Source organism: Hydra vulgaris, chromosome 03, assembly GCF_038396675.1.
Source record: "Hydra vulgaris chromosome 03, alternate assembly HydraT2T_AEP".
Taxonomy (NCBI): domain Eukaryota; kingdom Metazoa; phylum Cnidaria; class Hydrozoa; order Anthoathecata; family Hydridae; genus Hydra; species Hydra vulgaris.
Genome location: NC_088922.1, coordinates 2031847 through 2050553, shown reverse-complemented (window position 1 = coordinate 2050553; position 18707 = coordinate 2031847). Strand labels below are relative to the sequence as shown.

The following is an 18707-nucleotide window of genomic DNA, read 5'->3' as shown; positions in this document are numbered from 1 at the left end:
AAAACGAATTTTAGAGTTTCTGCATTTTTACTTTTGTCTGAGATGCTTTATGAAATTAGACAGGTTATTATTTGTTAAGTTAAGTTTATGTCACTTACAACTGTATCCAAAATATTAGGATTAGCTAAGTTCAAATTTTCTTGTATTATATATGAATAAATATCAATATTTTTCATGCTTTAACTATATTAAAATATAAATTTCATTTATAAAATCTTATAAATAGGTATTTTAAAATGTATAAATTTTAAAACAAGTTTGTAACACTAATCTAGTCTTGTTGAGACCTAATTATTACATAAACGTTTAGAATAAAATACAGATAATGTTTTCGCCACATAAAATTGATTACATCGTTTAACTTGTAACAATCAATATTAGAGACCAGGGAACATCCGCGGATTATAAATCAAATTTATATTGATCAATTTTTTTTCAGACTCAAATTACTGGACCGCTTTGGACCGCAAAAGTATTCGACTATATAAGTGAAATTTTAACTAAAAAAAGTACTTCAAATATGCCTTCATTTAAAATCATTTTATTCTATCTTGTTTTTTAATAATAGTAAAGATACAAGTGTTTGAAGTTGATATAATTCTTCGGATATTGATCCAAATTTTTTGTGGATTAGTTTTGAGAAGGTATTTTATGTTTTTGGTAACTTTATTGATTTTCAAGTTAGGAGCTGATTTTATAGTTTTACGGAAATTTTTACGTGCGGGTTTTATTTATTAAACAAAATGCATTGCCGCAATCTGTTGTAGTTATATTTATTCCATTCCTTAAAGTGAAAGAAAAGAGTGTCTTTGCTCAAATTGATTTCTAAAATCTTCTAGCCTTTACCATTATTTAGAGTAAATGCAGAACTCTATTTGTTGGAAACATTCATCGGTTGCTAGAAAAGCAGCATTTTTTATTCTTTCACATGTTATTTGAGTTTCTTTTTCTATCGATTCTCCAATAAAAGTGTAATCTGTAAAAGAATCAGAGAGACGTAATTGTTATCATTCTAAGCATAATTAGGGATTGTATAATATTTTTTAAGTATATTATATATAACTGGTGTTAGATTTTCTTTTTTAAGAGTAATATTTATAGCGATGGGTAAATGGTTACTTATATTTAAATGTGAAGTAGGAATAACTTGACAATTAGTAAAGCATATTGATAAATCTTTCAAGACTGCAATGTAATCAATATAAGATGAATTATTCAATGCTTTATGTTTATTGGTATAGGTATGACCAGTAACATTAATTATTTCACAAAAAAAGAGCTCATTTAATTCAAGAAAATTAGATAAATGCTTAGAAAAGCTGTTTTGTGTTTGGTTGTTTCGGACTTCCATAACATATAATCTCAGAAAATAACTAGAAATGACCGGGAATAAAACATTCTCTTTCATCTTCATTCGTGGTAATGATGGAGGTAGTCACACTAAGTTAAGACATTTTTCTAAGAATTCAGAGATGTTTTTGCATGGAGCGAGATAAATTCCAATAAAAATTAAAACATTATTGTCACACGATCCTTTTATTGCAAGATTTTGTTGATCCTCGTGTATTACGTAAAGAGAGTGCAGTAAATTTTTACGAAATAAAAAAGCTTTCTCTCAAAAGCTTTTTTTCAGCTGATTGAAAAAATAATTGATGTGTGGGAGCAGATAGATCATGCAAAATAAAACGCTCAGCATTTGAGAGCCAATGTTCCGATAGAAAAATTATATCGAAAGAATTAATTAAAGTAGAGATATAGCATGAGTTTGATTTAAAGCTTTGACAGTAAAACTAAAACCATATTTTTATAAAATTATTTTTGAATCGACACTTTTGTGTTCAATTTTTTTGTCTGTAATACTAATGTGGGTTTTGATGTTATAGTGTTGTGGTCTGCTAATTTGGGTGAAATTTTAGCTTTTTTCGCATATGCTTCAAAGCTTTTCAAATTTTTTGGTTTCTTTATACATGAATCTTCCAATACCTGAAAAAAATCCATGTGCTCAAGTGATAAAAAGCCTACAGAAGTCCTAGAAGTCTTATTTTGCACATTTTGAACTTACAAAGTTCCCTAGCAAAGCATATCTATACCTAACGGTATAGATATGCTTAGCAACCGCTACTTTTCACTGTTAATAATTAGTACTCTATTTAAAATTATGATAAAAAATATTTTTATGACAGAACTATCTACAAGAGTGCTTGATAAAAATTATTTTCTTAGTTAAATAAGAAAATAATTGCGGCCGTGGCGCAGTGGTTAGAGCGCTTGGTTCCAGAGATCCAGGTTCGAAACGAGCCTTGGACATATTTTCGTGTCACGGTATGGAAGGAGGCGTGAACTTTCTGGTTAAATGCACATCCGCGGTGCTCTGTGACAAGACCGTTAGGTCTTCTTGGGGCACCTAAATAAAAGTATTAAAAAAAAAAATAATAATAAATAAATTTAAAAAAAAATTATTTTTCTTTTTCAATGTAACAAAATACTTAACAATAGGTTCAAGTAATGGGATTGTAAAAGTGTAATATCCAAAGTAAGGGAGAAATACATTTTTAATATGACTAACAATTTGGTGTGATATTTATTTTAATAATTTTTACACCACTAATTCGTTATGGGCAATCATTTCATTAATTCGCTTTTAACAATCATTATTGATTGCTACACAAGATCCTTTTTTAGACAATCGTTTGTAATACTATCTTTAGATAGTTATTAATAATTGCTTTTGAGAAACTTGATGAAGAGACTTGATTTTGGCTGAAATATTTTTCTCCAAAAATTTTTCCAGCTAAATTCCGTGAAGGCCATAAAGATTATTTTGGAAAAAAAGAATGACATCAGCATGTAGAAAACTCTACATGCTGATGTCTTCTTCCTCAATGAAAATGGTCAAATGAGAAAAAAGTCTAATTTGCTGCTGTATATGGATGTGAGCAAACCCTTGTTGATGTACTCTGTCTCGCTGATGTTGTTTTGGCAAAAGTTAAAATCGATGTTCCTTGTTTAAAAATCTTCATCAAAGTCAGATAACGCATCATCTTATCTGGAAACATCTACTTTTACAAAGTTTGCAAAGCAAAGCTATTCTTCCTTAGAAGGTATGGTTATAAGGATCCTTCACGTAGAAAAAATCAATGTGATAGAGAGTCAGCTGGAGCGAAATGTGTCATTAGGAGTTTTATTCATGCTAGAAACAAATTTTTGAGACTTTATAAACTCTTCTTAATGGTCAAGAAATTCAAAATGCTGATGTTGCAAAAATAGACCCAAAAACGTTTATTTATTAGAACCCAATCTGATTCCCAACATAAGCAGGTATCATCCTTTTCAGCTTTTCCCTGATCACATGTTAATAAGGAGATTTGAATCTTTCGAATCGGTTTCCGAAATCGAATTCCGAAAGGTAAAAAATGTGACTATAAAAATGTGATATTCTATACTTCAGTTGAAATTGTTAAGCTCTTTATTTCAACTTGTACTTGTACAAAGTTATACTGCACCATCAGTTTCAAAAAAAACGTGTTGATAGAAGTGTTAACACTCTCAGGTTTTGTACAGAATTTGGTCGCTCTGACTTTTTTAATAATGATAATTACTAGAAGAGCACAGGATATCAGAAAACCACAGTTTTCAATCTGTGAAGAAATCTATTGTAGACAGAGCAAGGCTATCTTATATTAAGAAGAATAAAAATCTCGAACCTAAATTCTTTTAATTGTCTTGTATTATCCCAAACCGTCATTAAAGAGGGATCGAAAACTTCACAAAATCACTAGATGAACATTACCAAGAAGACAAGTATTTAGGTATTCTTCAAAACAAAAAACACTGTTAATGCAGATGTTTATGTCTGGAGACATAAATATCTGCATTAACAAGCACACTTACGTTGGGCCAACGTATGTAAATACATCGCAAACTTCGGCTATTTACTCCCATACAAACCCAATGTTGATCCAATGTTAGTTTTATCGTACTTATATTAATAAAAACCTTTTTAAAGACGTGATTAAAAATAGTTAGTAAAATTACATTGGTCCAACGTATGTAAAAACATCGCAAAAATTGGTTGTTTTTCAGATCTAAACCCAACGTTGATCCAATGTATATAGATTAACATTGATCCAATGCTTATAACCCAACGTTAATTCAATGTTTATGGATTAACGTTGGGTTATATACATTGAATCAACGTTGATCCATATACATGGAATAACGTTGGATTATATACAGTGGATCAACGTTGTGTTTGCATCGAAAAAAAGCTGATATACAAATATATATTTGTATAATTTATAAGAGTTATATTACATTCAAAAATTTCAGTTGATTATGGAAATATTTGCTAATATATTTTTCTCTTTCTAATATAACGAAATATTAAGCCACAACACAATTAAAACAAACATGAATAACGTCTCTTTAATTAATGCAGCTTCATTAGTTATAATATAAACAAACATCATCAGCAATGACGAATATGTTTATATTAATACATTAATTAGATAATTTAATTAATAGTATGAATTACATTTCTAATGATAATAGTTATAAAAACTAATTACTAATAATAAATAAACATAAATAATAAATATCAATTATTAATAAATAAAATATGTATTAATAATAAAATAAATTCAGATATAAAAAATAAAGTATATATTAATAATAAATATAATAATTAATAGTATAATTATCTCATGGTCCTAAGATAGATCCCAAGGATCTATCTTAGGACCATTATTGTTTCTAGTGTATAAAAATCACATACTTTCAGCATTAGATTATATTTTATATTGTTTGCTGACGATTCCAATTTGTTTTATTCGTACAAAAATATAAAAATTCTTTTGAAAATTTTTCGAAACGAATTATCTAAAGTAAATAAATGGTTTAGAAGTAACCGCCTTTCGCTAAATATAGATAAAACTTAATTCATTCTGTTCCCCGAACTAAATAAAGTTGATAATATTCCACTTAAAACTGCCAAATCGTTTATTCAATAAAACAAATGTAAAAAGGGAATCTACTGTTAACTAGGAGTAATTCTTGATGAAAACTTGTCATGGAAGTTTCGCATCCAATCCATTGAAAGTAAAATCTCTTAAAATATTTCCGTACTTTATAAAACAAAACCATATTTAAATACTAGAGCTCTAATGAAAATTTATTTTTCATTTATTCACAGTTATCTTTCTTACTGCAACATTGCACGATAAAGTACGAATTACGGAAAACTCAAAAAACTTTATACAAACAAAAGCTTGCTTGTAGGATTGTATTTGTGGCAAACAGTGCTGTGTATTGCAAACCACTATTAAATCGTCTTAAGGCCTTAAATATTTATAAACTAAACCAAATGTTACTATTAATGCTTAAAATGACACATGGAATATCTCAACTTATATTTCAATATTATTTTAGTGAAATATCCCAAAAGTTTCAAACAAAAATTTCAGAGAATAACTTTATTGTTCAGAGAATTAATTTAAAATTGAATTCTTACCAAATTCAATATTGAGCACCTTTTTTATGGAAAAATTTTGTTAAAAAGTTTAATAAAAAACACTAGAAAAATTTAAAACAGATTCTAAAAGAATTTTATTTCAATTAGATTTTAATACAATAGACTTTAAATATTTTTTTAAAAAGGTTTTAAAATAGAAAATTTTTTTTGTTTATAAACACGGACAATATGTAAACGGGGCTCGATGATGAGATAGTCAATGTCTTCTTCGTGCTCCGGCCAAAATTTATATATGTAATAAGTCTTTAATATGAAACTTATATGTAAATATATGAAACGGCAAAAAAATTATTATAATAGTTATAATAACTAATTATTAATAATAAATAAATATAAATATATATAATTAATAAATATTTATTAATAATAAATAAAATATATACTAATAATAAATAAATATAAATAAATATAATAAATAATGGTACGAGTTACAACACTAACACCAAGTGCAATATCTGTCCGCTTTCTCTATGCTATCTTTCTAACTCGACTTCTTCTGATTATCACTCTAACTTACTTCGTTCTTCTTAAGTACATATATACAGCTACATATGCGTATTAATATATAATATTTAATGTGTATATATAAATACTATAATATAAAACAATTAAATTTAACTCTGATAAAAGCTAAATATTACGTTGTGCAAACGTAAAATATAACGTTGAACCAACTTAAAACACAACGTTTCACTAACGTAAAATACAACGTTGTGCTAACGTAAAATATAACGTTGAATCAACGTAAAGCATTACGCAATGCCGACTTAAAATACAACGTTGGGCTCATGTTGTTTTTTGGTTGTTGGCGACGTCGCATTTATAACCAAAATGATATAAAAATGATATAAAAACAACGCAAAACTTATTTTAAAAAATTACAACGCAAAACTTATTTTAAAAATATTAGTAGGATATCATTTTGCTCGGTTTTCGCTAGACTTGCAAAGTTGTTTATATACTTGGTTTGATTGAAGACTCTGCGAAGGAAAACTTTTAATCCTTTGTCTTTTGTTTAATTTCGCGTTACGTAATTTATGAATCACGTTACGTAATTATTCGATTATAACTAAGGGATCCTTAGTTATAATCGAAGCAATCTTTACAGTGAAAAGGTATTTGAATTTACAAAAGAAAATCTTGTTGTAAAGAAAACTGTATCTGGTTACTCTACCCATTTATTGCAATCTCTTGATGTTTCATTTTATGGATCTCTAAAAAAAAATTTTGGAAGAAAATACTTGATCAATTGAAAACCTCTTGTTTAAAAAAAGCACAAACAATTACATAAAATAAATCTCCTTTGCTCTTTATTTACTTATAATCATTATATTTGTCAAATCATAAGGTAATCAGCAACTTAGTAGCTTAGTGGTTTTGAAAGAAATACGGGGTTTACCCATTAGATATAAGTATCATATTCAACCATTTGCTAGATGGTAGTTATAACTTTAGTACGCCGAGCAGTAATTAATGCACTTCAACAATTTTTTCATGTTGATGTCAAGGAAAAAGCAGGCTCAAAGGGAAAAAAAAAATTTTTTTTTGACCTTGTTAAAAATACTTCTGAGGATTTTTCGCAAAATGTAAAGATGTTCCACTTGCATAGTTTGTACGTGAAACTGATGCAAATGAGACTTTTTTTATGCTATTCCACTTAAAACATACCCATTTAAACAAAATAAAATACTGAATGGGTGTTTGTTATGAAATAATATTATACTATTTTAGAAATAATAAATTACTGTGAAACTAGACTGTTGTTTTTTATTAAATTTTATAACATAACAAGGCGTTTTTGAATAGGTTTTGCTTTTACAAAAAACGCATTCAAAGTTACCCCATTTGTGGGGTAACTTTGAATGACTATTTCAATTAATATTATACAAAACCCTTGTATTTAAATATTATTTTGAATTTGAATCATGTAAGAGTCAACCTTAGCCTGATATTCATTTTGTTAAATTTCAAATACTGTCAATAGTGAAGGAAGATATAGTAAAAATATCTCAAAAACGTTCAAAGTAAGGTTTACGTACTTAATTTACAAAAATCATAATATTAATGTATATTTTAAAACCAATTTGTATAAAAATAAAATAAATAACAATTCATTGATAGTTAAAAAAAGAAAAATATTCAAGAATTCAGATTAGATTTCAACAATAACTTTTAAGATTTGAGGAAACACCATAACTGAATTAATGAAAAATCGTTAATACATTCTAAGACAATTTATATAATTGAATTTTAGTTTAAAAGAAGCATTTAAAATCGGATATTTTAAAATTCATAAGTAATAACACCTGTTTCGATTCATTTTTAAACTGTTGTATACTAACTTTTTTCGTATTTGCAATATTGGGAAACGTTTTCTACAAATAAGGTCCACAATATTGAATTGAATATGTAATTTGTTTTGAATTATATTTAGGGACAATGTAGTTATTATATTATCATATGAAATTTTGTCGGGTATTTATGCACTACTTTTTCAAAATAGGACTGAAATATTTTAGGGGATAATTCTATCTTTATTTTATACATGAACATTAAAACTTGGCGTAAGTTGATTTTATAAACGTTTAATGCGTCAAGTGCACGCAGAAGAGGCTCGCCTGGTACAATTTTATTATCTCCAAATAATATTCTGCAACCATGTTTTTGTTTACCGTGCAATTTTTTTAATTTTGTATGATTTGTACTTTCCCATGCAATATTACAATAAATCAAATAACAATGAATTAAAAAAAAAATTTAAACTTTTTAAAGATTTATTATTTAGAAATGGTTTAGCCCTATATATCATGGCAATATATTTTGCTGTTTTTTTTCTCAACCTTTTTTATATAATCACTCCGACGTAAATGTTCATCTAATATCACGCCCAAAAAGTTTACTGAAGTTTCTCTTCTAATGTTTAAATTGGCAGTTTATAATAGAATATTTTGTAACTTATTTTATAGAATAAAATAAATTTGGTTTTATCTACATTTAGAGACAGTTGATTACATTTAGAGACATTTAGAGTTTGTTATTATTTACTTTCTTAGATACATCTTGAAAAGTAAATCTGTAAAAAGCATTTTACTTAGTAGATCACTCCATACTTTAAAAAAAAAAAAATTATTACGGTGTCACAGCAACACCGGATTCTGGTACACTAATGATCAGCAACACCGGATTCTGGTACATTAATGATTATGTGTGGAGTTTCATAAGTTGAATCCTAGGTCCTTTCTTATTTATAATTTATATAAACTACTTCTATAATGCATCTACAAAAATAAATTCAGTTATGTATGCTAATAATATTAATTTATTTATGTCTAATAGTGATATTATTCAGCCATTGAATATTAAGCTGATGAACGCAAATAATTGATTCAGAGCTAACAATCTTTTAATAAACGTAGATAAAACCCAATATACATTATTTTATAAAAAATAAAAACACAAGAAAACCTGCGAATTAAATTACCAGTTCTGATAAACAAAATAATAAAAAATTAAAAAACAAGTCTATTTAAAGTACATTAGAATATTTTCAAATAAAATTTTTCTACTTTTTTTCTTTCTAACTCACCTCCCCAATGAAACATGAACAGTAATTAAAGGACTGAGTATATAACATCAACAACTGAGTATAGAACATCAACAAGCATATCACAATTGATAGTCTGATTGGATGAAAGAATTTTAATGTTTTTTGTAAAAAATAGTTGGATAAACTGTCTTAAATTTTTTTTAATGTATCAAAACACAGAAAAAATACCTGCATTCCTTTTTAAAAGCAGATGATGTACTGACGATTCTTCTTCCCAATAAACAAAACTTATTTCTCAGGCTATTAAACAACCTCACGTTACTCTGTCATTCTTAACTCTCAATCACCGTGTATAATCAGAAATTATTATTAAACGAAATATTAACAATATGTAAGCTATTTGAATCGAATACTCCAAATACAAAGTACTCCAAATAATTATCAAGATAACAAAAGTTGGTGTAAACACAAGCCGCAAGCAAGTAAGGCATGTAAATTTAATGTTGAGGCAGTTTTAAAACAATCATTTTAATTATAGCATTTAACAAAACGATTGAAATTTGGAAATTGAGAAGAACAATGCTGTGACGTAGCAGTTTTCTATTACTTTTACTTATATTTAATGTAACTATTGGGTGATAAAAAAAAATTGATAATAAAAATTAACGTTATTAATAATGCAAAAAAAAAATTTATATTGGATAGATTTCTGGAATATCAAAAGTTTTTTAGAATATAAAAGGCGAAAATTTCGGGGATTTTTTTAATACTTTTAACAAAAGTTTTCACATCGAAATATTTTATTTTTATCTTGTTTAATGTAGCTGTATAAAATAGAGAAAATGTTGATGCAGAAAAAATATGAAAATATGAGAAAATTTACAAATTTATACAATTTCTATATTTAAAACTTATGATTGCTTAATGCATTAGTTTTTTTTACTCTCAAAACATAAACACGTCAGCAGTATTAGCATGTAAACATAATTGAATAAGCTGCAACTATTAGATACCAAACTTAAAAGCGCCAGCAGCAACCATTCGATCAATTTTTGAACTATCCAATCCAAATGGATCCATTTTGAAACGATTAACACCAGCAAATCTTAAAGTATAAAATGAAAGTATTAACCCAGGGTTCGAATTAAGTGATTCGAATTAAGCGAATTGCGATATCTGGAAATGCTTCCGGTCTTTAAATTTTTAGCTTTTTAAAAACCGCAAAACTGATTTGATCACTAAACTCGATAGCTGTTATTCAATTAAAAAATATTTGTTGATCTTGAATTATGATATAAAATCTTATAATAAAACCATATAATTACAATTATTTTTATTATTATTAAAGATTATGATTTAAACTTTAATATTTTAATTCATTTAATAAATCATCAGATAAAACTAGAAAAATGAAGTACAATAAAATTATTAAAAAACAACCGCTAATCACAACTGCCTAAAGGAATTTAACGGTGGTCAAATATTTTTAAAAAACAACCGCTAATCACAACAGCCTAAAGGAATTTAACGGTGATCAAATATTTTAAAAAAGGAATCGTTAAATAAGATATAAAATACTTTTATATTTAAATCTTATATAGTATTTTTTTAAAAATGAAATTCTCGTAACTTTTTTGCAGATACATATAAAAAATTAAAAGACAGAGAAGTTTAAAAATATCTAAAAACTAAATTAAACTTTTTTATAGTTATTTTAAAACAAAACAATTCTAATAACTTGTTTTAAAATTTTTTTTTCTTCTTCTTCTTATTTTTATTTTCAACTAATTAATTTCTAATTTAAAACATTAAAGTTTTTTTCATTAAGCTTTCCCCCTAAACAAAAATTGATATTTATGCTTCATAGAATGCACAAATAGATTTAGCATAATTTTCTATTGGTTGATTTATCATGCAATGTTTCATGCAACGTGCAAATAGCTTTAGCATAATTTTTTATCAGTTGATTTTTAAATTACCGCGCAAATTTTTCGGACCCTTAGTAATAATAATTTTTGTCTTAACTTTTTTATTTATACATAATCTTTAAATTACCTGGTGTTTAATAAAATATCAATTAAAAATAAGTTTTGACTCTTATTATTTTTGCAGAAGTAAATTTATTGTTTCGCTTTTTTCATTAATATTTGCAATATACGATAAATTCACCGTTTCATTAAAAAGTGTTCACGGTTTTATTAAACTAAGAATTTAATGACGAGAAATATTTCCGGATATTGCAATTCACGATCACTTAATTCGAGCTTTGTAACCTAATAATTGCAAAATTTAATATTATATAAACTGAATATCCTTTAAGAATAAATTAGTGTGAAATTCAAAATATTTTAAAATTAAAATGATTCTTTAGATTTGGGTTTATTTTATATTTAGGTTCTGAAACCATTTAAAGTAGGATTTACACAAAAAGCAAAACTGTATTAAATAAATATTAATAAGAAAAATAAAAAAATAAAAACTTTAAACTTAAATAAAACTATATTCTATAAATACTGTATTAATTCTCTTATCTATTTTTTATAATTAAAAATAAATGTAAAATGCCTGCAACCAAAATCTACTAAACCAAGTATCAAAACAAATTGCTACAATAAACAAACTAAAACAATTAATGCATTCATAAAATGCCGAAATTTTTAACGGGCAAAGTGGAATTAAGTGCGGAAATAGGGTTAGGGGCTTCAGTACATACATCGACTATTTAGGGAGAAAATACAAATAAGTACTGCTACATCAACGTTGGGACAGCGATATGGTTAGGGTTAGGATAAATAATCCGCACACTACTAAAAATTTCTGCATTTTACCCGTGTCCCAACAATCTTATAAAATTAATCTTTTTAGCTTTCTTTTTACTTTGCCTTCAATTGTTCACTTCATTTATTAGGAAATTGTACACTTCATTTATTAGAAAATTGTTCACTTCATTTATTAGATAAAACATTTAATTGTAAAAAAAAATATATATATTTCATTGGGAAAAAAAACGTTTTATTCAAATAAAAAAAAGGCAAAAGAAAATAAATTAACAATTTATATTATTTTAAAAATAAAGCTGCCATTAATATTAATAATATATAAAAACATAGATTTAATGAACTTGGACATTAGTGCATCAAGTAGTTTTGACAGTTCAGAGTAATTCAGTTAAATTCTTGTTTTTTTTTTAGTTCACCTCCCCAAGGCCGAGAACTATAGGCTACTATAGATGAGGAGGCTACTAGTGGTTATAACCCTCTCTCAACTCTACAACTCCGAAACACGAACTTTGACGAACAAGGCCGCTGCGCGGAGAAGCAAGTTTATTGATTTATTGGTTTATTGATTTAAAACATTTCAGAGTTATTGGCTTTGAAATCAATTAGAAAAATATAAGTAGATAATAAAAAGATAAAGAAGTTAAAAATAAAAAAAAGCCTACATATTTTATTTTTAAAAAACATCTGTTATTACTTTATATATTTCAGAATTTGTTTTTTTGTAAAAATAAGTTCACTTCCAACAAGGCTGTACGTTAACGCTATTTATGTTAGAAAATAAGCGGTTGCCAAAAGACTTAAACAACTGTAAATGAACGAGTCAGGAAAACATAAAGATAAAATTTATTGAGCATGGAAGAACAGTTACAGTAAATGGATGCAACTTTGCAATATAACAAGTCATACGAGATTAAATTTTGGTTGATGGAACAATTTTGATTGTTTGAGCAATGAACATTAGAAAAAAGAGAGAGATGCAACGAACGAGAAAAAAGAGAGAGATGCAACGAACGAGAAAAAAGAGAGAGATGCAACGAACGAGAAAAAAGAGAGAGATGCAACGAACGAGAAAAAAGAGAGAGATGCAACGAACGAGAAAAAAGAGAGAGATGCAACGAACGAGAAAAAAGAGAGAGATGCAACGAACGAGAAAAAAGAGAGAGATGCAACGAACGAGAAAAAAGAGAGAGATGCAACGAACGAGAAAAAAGAGAGAGATGCAACGAACGAGAAAAAAGAGAGAGATGCAACGAACGAGAAAATAATAGTGTTGTAAGAGTAAGAGCGTTGTCGTTGTCATAGAAACAATAAAAAAAACAATAAAAAAAAATTTTATAAGCAACATCTAATGCTAAAAAAAAGAGCTCTGGAATATGATGTCAACATTAAAGTCAGAGTAGAGAAAAACCAATTTGCTTCTCAATTAGAATTCAGCTCCATTATAAACTCCATTTTTGCAGCTGTTGTATCATAAACAAGTGCAAGAATAGATGCTTTTAATTGCCACTTCACTTCATCACAAAGTACACAGCAAGTTGCTATTCCTTTATTCCAGTAGCTTGCTTGAAAGTTTTTCCAATCCAATGAATTTCTAAAAATTCAGGGGGAATCCAGGTTTCTTCAATTAATTTAGCTGCTTCAATTCTCTTAGCTGACCTTGCTATATGAACTGATGCTTTAGAAAGTTTAATATCATTAAAAGTCTTTCCTGAAATAAGTAGCTGTTGTCTTTCACTTAAATCCATCGAAAACTGTACACGTTTCTTTCAACAGTTTTCTTTTTGAAGTTTTTAGCGTTATCACAGATTTGCAAGGTAAAAGAATTTTTTACTTTACTTTTTTTTCTTGTCTTCTATTTTCAGGAATTTTTAAAGTAGTAACCTCATATTCGTCATAGCCTCATACTTTTATCATTCATCATAACCTCATATTTTAAAGTAGTAACTTCATATTTGGTTACCGAACATACAATCTGATTAACCCAGTCCTTCCAGCAAGATTTCGTCAGAAGAGCAGGTAACTAAAAGTTTTTAATTATAATTCAAACTGGGTGGATTGCAAACAGTCTAAGATTGTTTTCTCTCAAAACAAAAATTTTTGCAAAGCAACAATTTAATGGTAGCTTTCCTCTTTTAAAGTTTTGTGAGGAAAAACCAACAATCCAATGATTTAATAGAGAAGAATGTCTGCCTTTTTTAGCGGCAATATTTTTGTTTATAGCAATAGCTGGAATATGTAATTGATCTAATAAACATTTTTATCCTGTCTGAGTACTGTCACTTTTGCTTCAATAGATAAGTTGTTTCCCAGTCTTATACTAGGTCCACCAACCTTTTTTGGTATGGGGGATATTGCCGTCGTTTAATATAAGACTGAAGCTTGTAATACAATCACTGTTGGTAACTACACATAAAGATATAAACTTTGCAACATTAAAAGGAGAAAGAATAAGATTCATCAAAAACTTTACAAATTAAACTGTAGCACTTATACTTTTTAACATTGCAGCATGTTTTTAAGAACTATTTTTTGCCTTGAGAGAATTTAAAACTTTAGACTTAATGACTTCCTTAATAAAATTTCACAATATTTAATGCAATGGTACAAAAATATTGAGAATAGAATGTTTAAAAAGTATTGGAATGAGAGTAACTAAATTGATGTTACGCAACATCTGTGGTGTTTTAAAACAAATCTACTGTGGGATAAAGTTTTATAGAATTATTTTATAGAACTGTTTTTACTTTTTTTTAAAATTTTAACCGGGTTTTTTTCCATCACTGGTAAAAACCCTGGTTTAAAGTAGTAGTAGAAGTAGTAGTAGTAGTAGTAGTAGTAGTAGTAGTAGTAGTAGTAGTAGTAGTAGTAGTAACACTTGGCAGTCATTACAACTAAGGTAATGGCAAGAAAGTCTCTCTTAGTACGCTTTTATAAAGAAGTATAGGAAATTTATACTGTGATATATAAAATATAACAATATATCATTTAAAATTATGCAAATATAAAAACTCCATTAGTATATCGTTGTTTACAACCCTCTGTAAGTGTAAATGTCATGGCACAAGTTGAGTTTGCGGGTGGTATATGGAACCAGGGCATCCGAGAGGAAGGAGCATACATGCCCCAGGCGCCAAGATAATTAATAGGGGCACCAGAGGACGAGAGACAAAAAACGTTTAAATGAGATTTTAATTACAAAAAAGTATAAATACTGTTTTTACTAATGAGGTAAAAAATAAACTTACTTAGTAATGTACATAGCAATAAGCTTTGCTTTATTTATATTGCCAAAGAATTATAGTTTAAAATTATTTTTTTTTTGGTTGGTTTGGACCAAACAAACAAACAAAAAATTTGAATTTTTTTATCTTAATGACATTGAAGTAAACACTAGATCTTAATCGAACAAAACATTTTATTTTTAAAGATAAGCTTTGTCAGGTTATTTCAGAAAAAAAAATCTCATAAATACTTTTCTAATTATTCTGTAAGTAAATTTAATCGATTTTAAATGGTAAAAAAAAAAAAACTAAATTAAGTTTATTTGCTAAGGTTTACAACACCCTAAGGAGTGTTAAAGTCTCAATACAAATTAAATGTCATGTCTACCCTCAAAAAACGTAACAAAGTCAAGACTTAAAACTACAAGAATCTCTCATCTATACCATGCAAGGTGTCAAAGAGAATTATTATAGATAATTTATAAAACACAATTGTGCTCAATCTAATATCAAAGTCTCAATATGGATTTGTACATCACAAAGGCTGCCTTACAAACGTAATTGAATCCTGTAACATTTTAATGGAAGCGTTTTACCGTGGACACCTAATTAAAAAACTTTTTAACAACTTTGCCAAAGTATTTAACACATTGTCACACAAAGACTTCTCCATAAGGTTCATGCCTATGGTATTTTGGACCAGCTAATTAACTGAATCACAGGTTGACTTGCTAATAAACATCCAAGTGGATTAGGGTGGCAAGCGGCAATTAAAACTATCCAAATTATATGACAATGATGGCAAGATTATATCAGTTATTGGTGTCAATCAATTTTCCTCTGATTATAATAAACTGCAAGCGGACATTAACTGTGCTGTATATTGGTCGCACAACTGAATTATAATTTTGAGAAGTGCAAAGTAATGCAAGTTGATTGTCGGAAAAACTAATTAAAAAAATGATGGTTGACATTTATGGTCGGGTTGGCAATAAAATGCTTGGTTATCTCAAAAAGTTTTTCTATGGAAAAACTGCACCAGCTGTTCATTAAATCTAGATTTTTTTGCGCAAGCTTTTGGTCATCCCTTCTCAAACCAGATTCTGGTCATCCCTTCTCAACAACTACTTTCTTTATTTTATTAAAAAAAATTTAGTTGAAAAAAATTATAGTTAAAAAAAAAATGACCTGTTTTTTAAAAACCGTAATGCAAACCGCTGGAGGTTTGGAGGCGCAGGGTATAGTTGATGAAGATGCACTCTTTTAAAAGTATTTTTATAATACTAGTTTCAATCTTAGTCGTCAGCATATGAAAGCCTGTGATGAAACAACCACAAAAAATTACTGCTACTTTAAAGCCATAGCTTTAGCTTTAAACAAAAAAACCATGACTTGTCTTGGCGATGAAACAGAACTTTTTTCTAAAGCAACTAATGATAGAAAAAATTGCAATTAACCTGGATATGCAGTTTTTCTGAACATAAATTGCCGTCAAACAGATTGGTCCATTGCTTGACATTCGTAGCTTCTGTATCTAAAATGATTTTCTGCTTAGACTCTTCTACAGCTTGAGGCTCGGACAACATACCTGTTATTGTCTTGCAGAAGTGTTCTCTGGAGCTGTCATCTATACTTTTAAAACTATTTAACAAGTGCTTATCAAAGTCTTGTTTTCCAGCCTGTTGAAAAGAGGCATCTGTTATTCCAATTTTCAAAAATTCTGGAGAGCGATCTGATTCGTCTAACTACCGTCCCATTAGTCTTCTTCCTATCATAAGCAAGGCTTTTGAATCTTTAATTAACAAACACTTAATCTCTCATCTTGAATCTAATAACTTACTTTCTGATCATCAATACAGATTTCGATTTTCTTGTTCTACAGCTGATTTGCTAACGGTAATAACCCATAGGTTTTATCGTGCATTAGATAAAGGTGGAGAGGTTAAGGCCATCGCTCTTGACATTTCAAAAGCTTTTGATAAAGTTTGGCATGCTGGTCTTCTCCATAAGCTTTCTTCTTATGGTGTATCTGGCAACATCTTTAAGATTATTAAATCCTTCTTTTCTAATCGTAGTATAAAAGTTGTCCTCGGTGGACAGCACTCTTCTTCTTATTCTGTAACTTTAGGAGTTCCTCAAGGTTCTATCCTTGGCCCAATACTCTTTTTAATTTACATTATCTTCCAGATATTCTCACATCTAAGGTGGCATTGTTCACTGATGATATTACCATTTATTCTTGTCATGATAAAAAGCCAACACTCTCTGATTGGAGGGGGCTTTTAAGCTTGTGAGCAGAAGGACCTCACTTCTGCTACAGCATTGGACTCACAGTGACTGGTGAACTTCAATACAGATAAAGCTCAATTTTTTTCAGCCAATCGTTATCGCAATAATTTGGATCTTCCTATATTTATGAACGGTAATGTATTCAATGAGTCATTCACTCTTCATCTTCTAGGATTAACTCTTACTTCTGATCTTTCTTGGAAACCATACATCAAATCCGTTGCAAAATTAACATCTGCTAAGGTTGCATCTCTTTATCAAGCTCGACACTTTCTTACTTCAGATTCTATTCTCTATCTCTATAAATCTCAAATCCGGCCTTGTGTGGAATACTGTTGCCAAATCTGGGGCAGATCTTCTAATGATGCCCTTTCTCTTTTAGACAAGGGGCAAAAACGCATTGTAAACATAGTTGGACCTGCTCTTGCAGCCAACCTCCAACCATTATCACATCGTCTTAATGTTGCTTCTCTTTCTCTTTTCTACAAATAGTATAATGGGTACTGCTCTAAAGAGCTAGCGTCTCTTGTGCCATCTACTAAAATTCATTCTCATGTTACTCATCATTCAATTAAGTCTCATCCTTTTTCTGTGACTGTTCCTAAGTGCTCCAAAAACTTTTATTACTCTCGTTTTTTTCCACGAACATCAGTTCTTTGGAATTCACTTCCTTTATCTTGCTTTCCTGATTCATATAACTTGCAATCCTTTAAGTCGTCTGTCAATCGTTATCTTGATCTACAATCTTCATCTTTTCTCTTCCAGTAACTTAGTAACTCTAATTAGTGGTTGCTTGCAGCCTTGTTGGAAGCGAAGATGTTTTAAAAAAAAAAATGGATGTAGAGTAACATTATTAGAAATAACAACGCAACCATTAACTTGTATAATTGTATATGCTTTTAGTTTAAAATTTTGCATGTTTATAGGGACGCTTAATTGCTGCTATGCTCTGTGCGTCATAAAAGCTCTCAGCGGCCCTCTATGAAACTATTGTGTAATATAACTAATTGTGTAATATAATCAAGCTATTGTTATTATAACTAATTGTTGTTCTCTTGAAATGAATGTTGCTAGTTATATTTATATATTGGATTTACTTGTCCAACTTTTCTTTCACTTTCTAAAAAGATTTTACAGATACTCAAAAAATGTTAAAAAAAAAACAAACTACACTACTATGATTATATTATTGTAGGGGAGAGCGGGGTTGGTTGTCATGCGGGGTTGGTTGTCACAAAGGTTATTACAGGAAATATAGATAAGGTTTAGAACTTTAAAATCATACAATCGAAATGTTATATAGGAAAAACATTTTTACTGTAATTTTCAGCTTTTTTTAG

The 18707-nt window shown here is 28.4% G+C and overlaps 2 protein-coding genes across 2 annotated transcripts in view; both read right to left on the bottom strand.

Annotated features, from left to right (window-relative positions):
- Window positions 1-9328, bottom strand: part of LOC100201445 (serine/threonine-protein kinase 40) — a 38432-nt gene extending 29104 nt beyond the window's left edge. Inside the window, exon 1 of the mRNA XM_065792050.1 lies at window positions 9306-9328. Within this exon, the coding sequence (XP_065648122.1) occupies window positions 9306-9311 (6 nt within the window). The 5' untranslated portion in view covers window positions 9312-9328. The remainder of the gene's footprint in view (window positions 1-9305) is intronic.
- A 594-nt stretch (window positions 9329-9922) lies between these two features.
- Window positions 9923-18707, bottom strand: part of LOC100202956 (transmembrane protein 135) — a 44715-nt gene continuing 35930 nt past the window's right edge. Inside the window, exon 14 of the mRNA XM_065792048.1 lies at window positions 9923-10182. Coding sequence (XP_065648120.1) covers window positions 10083-10182 — 100 coding nt within the window. The 3' untranslated portion in view covers window positions 9923-10082. The remainder of the gene's footprint in view (window positions 10183-18707) is intronic.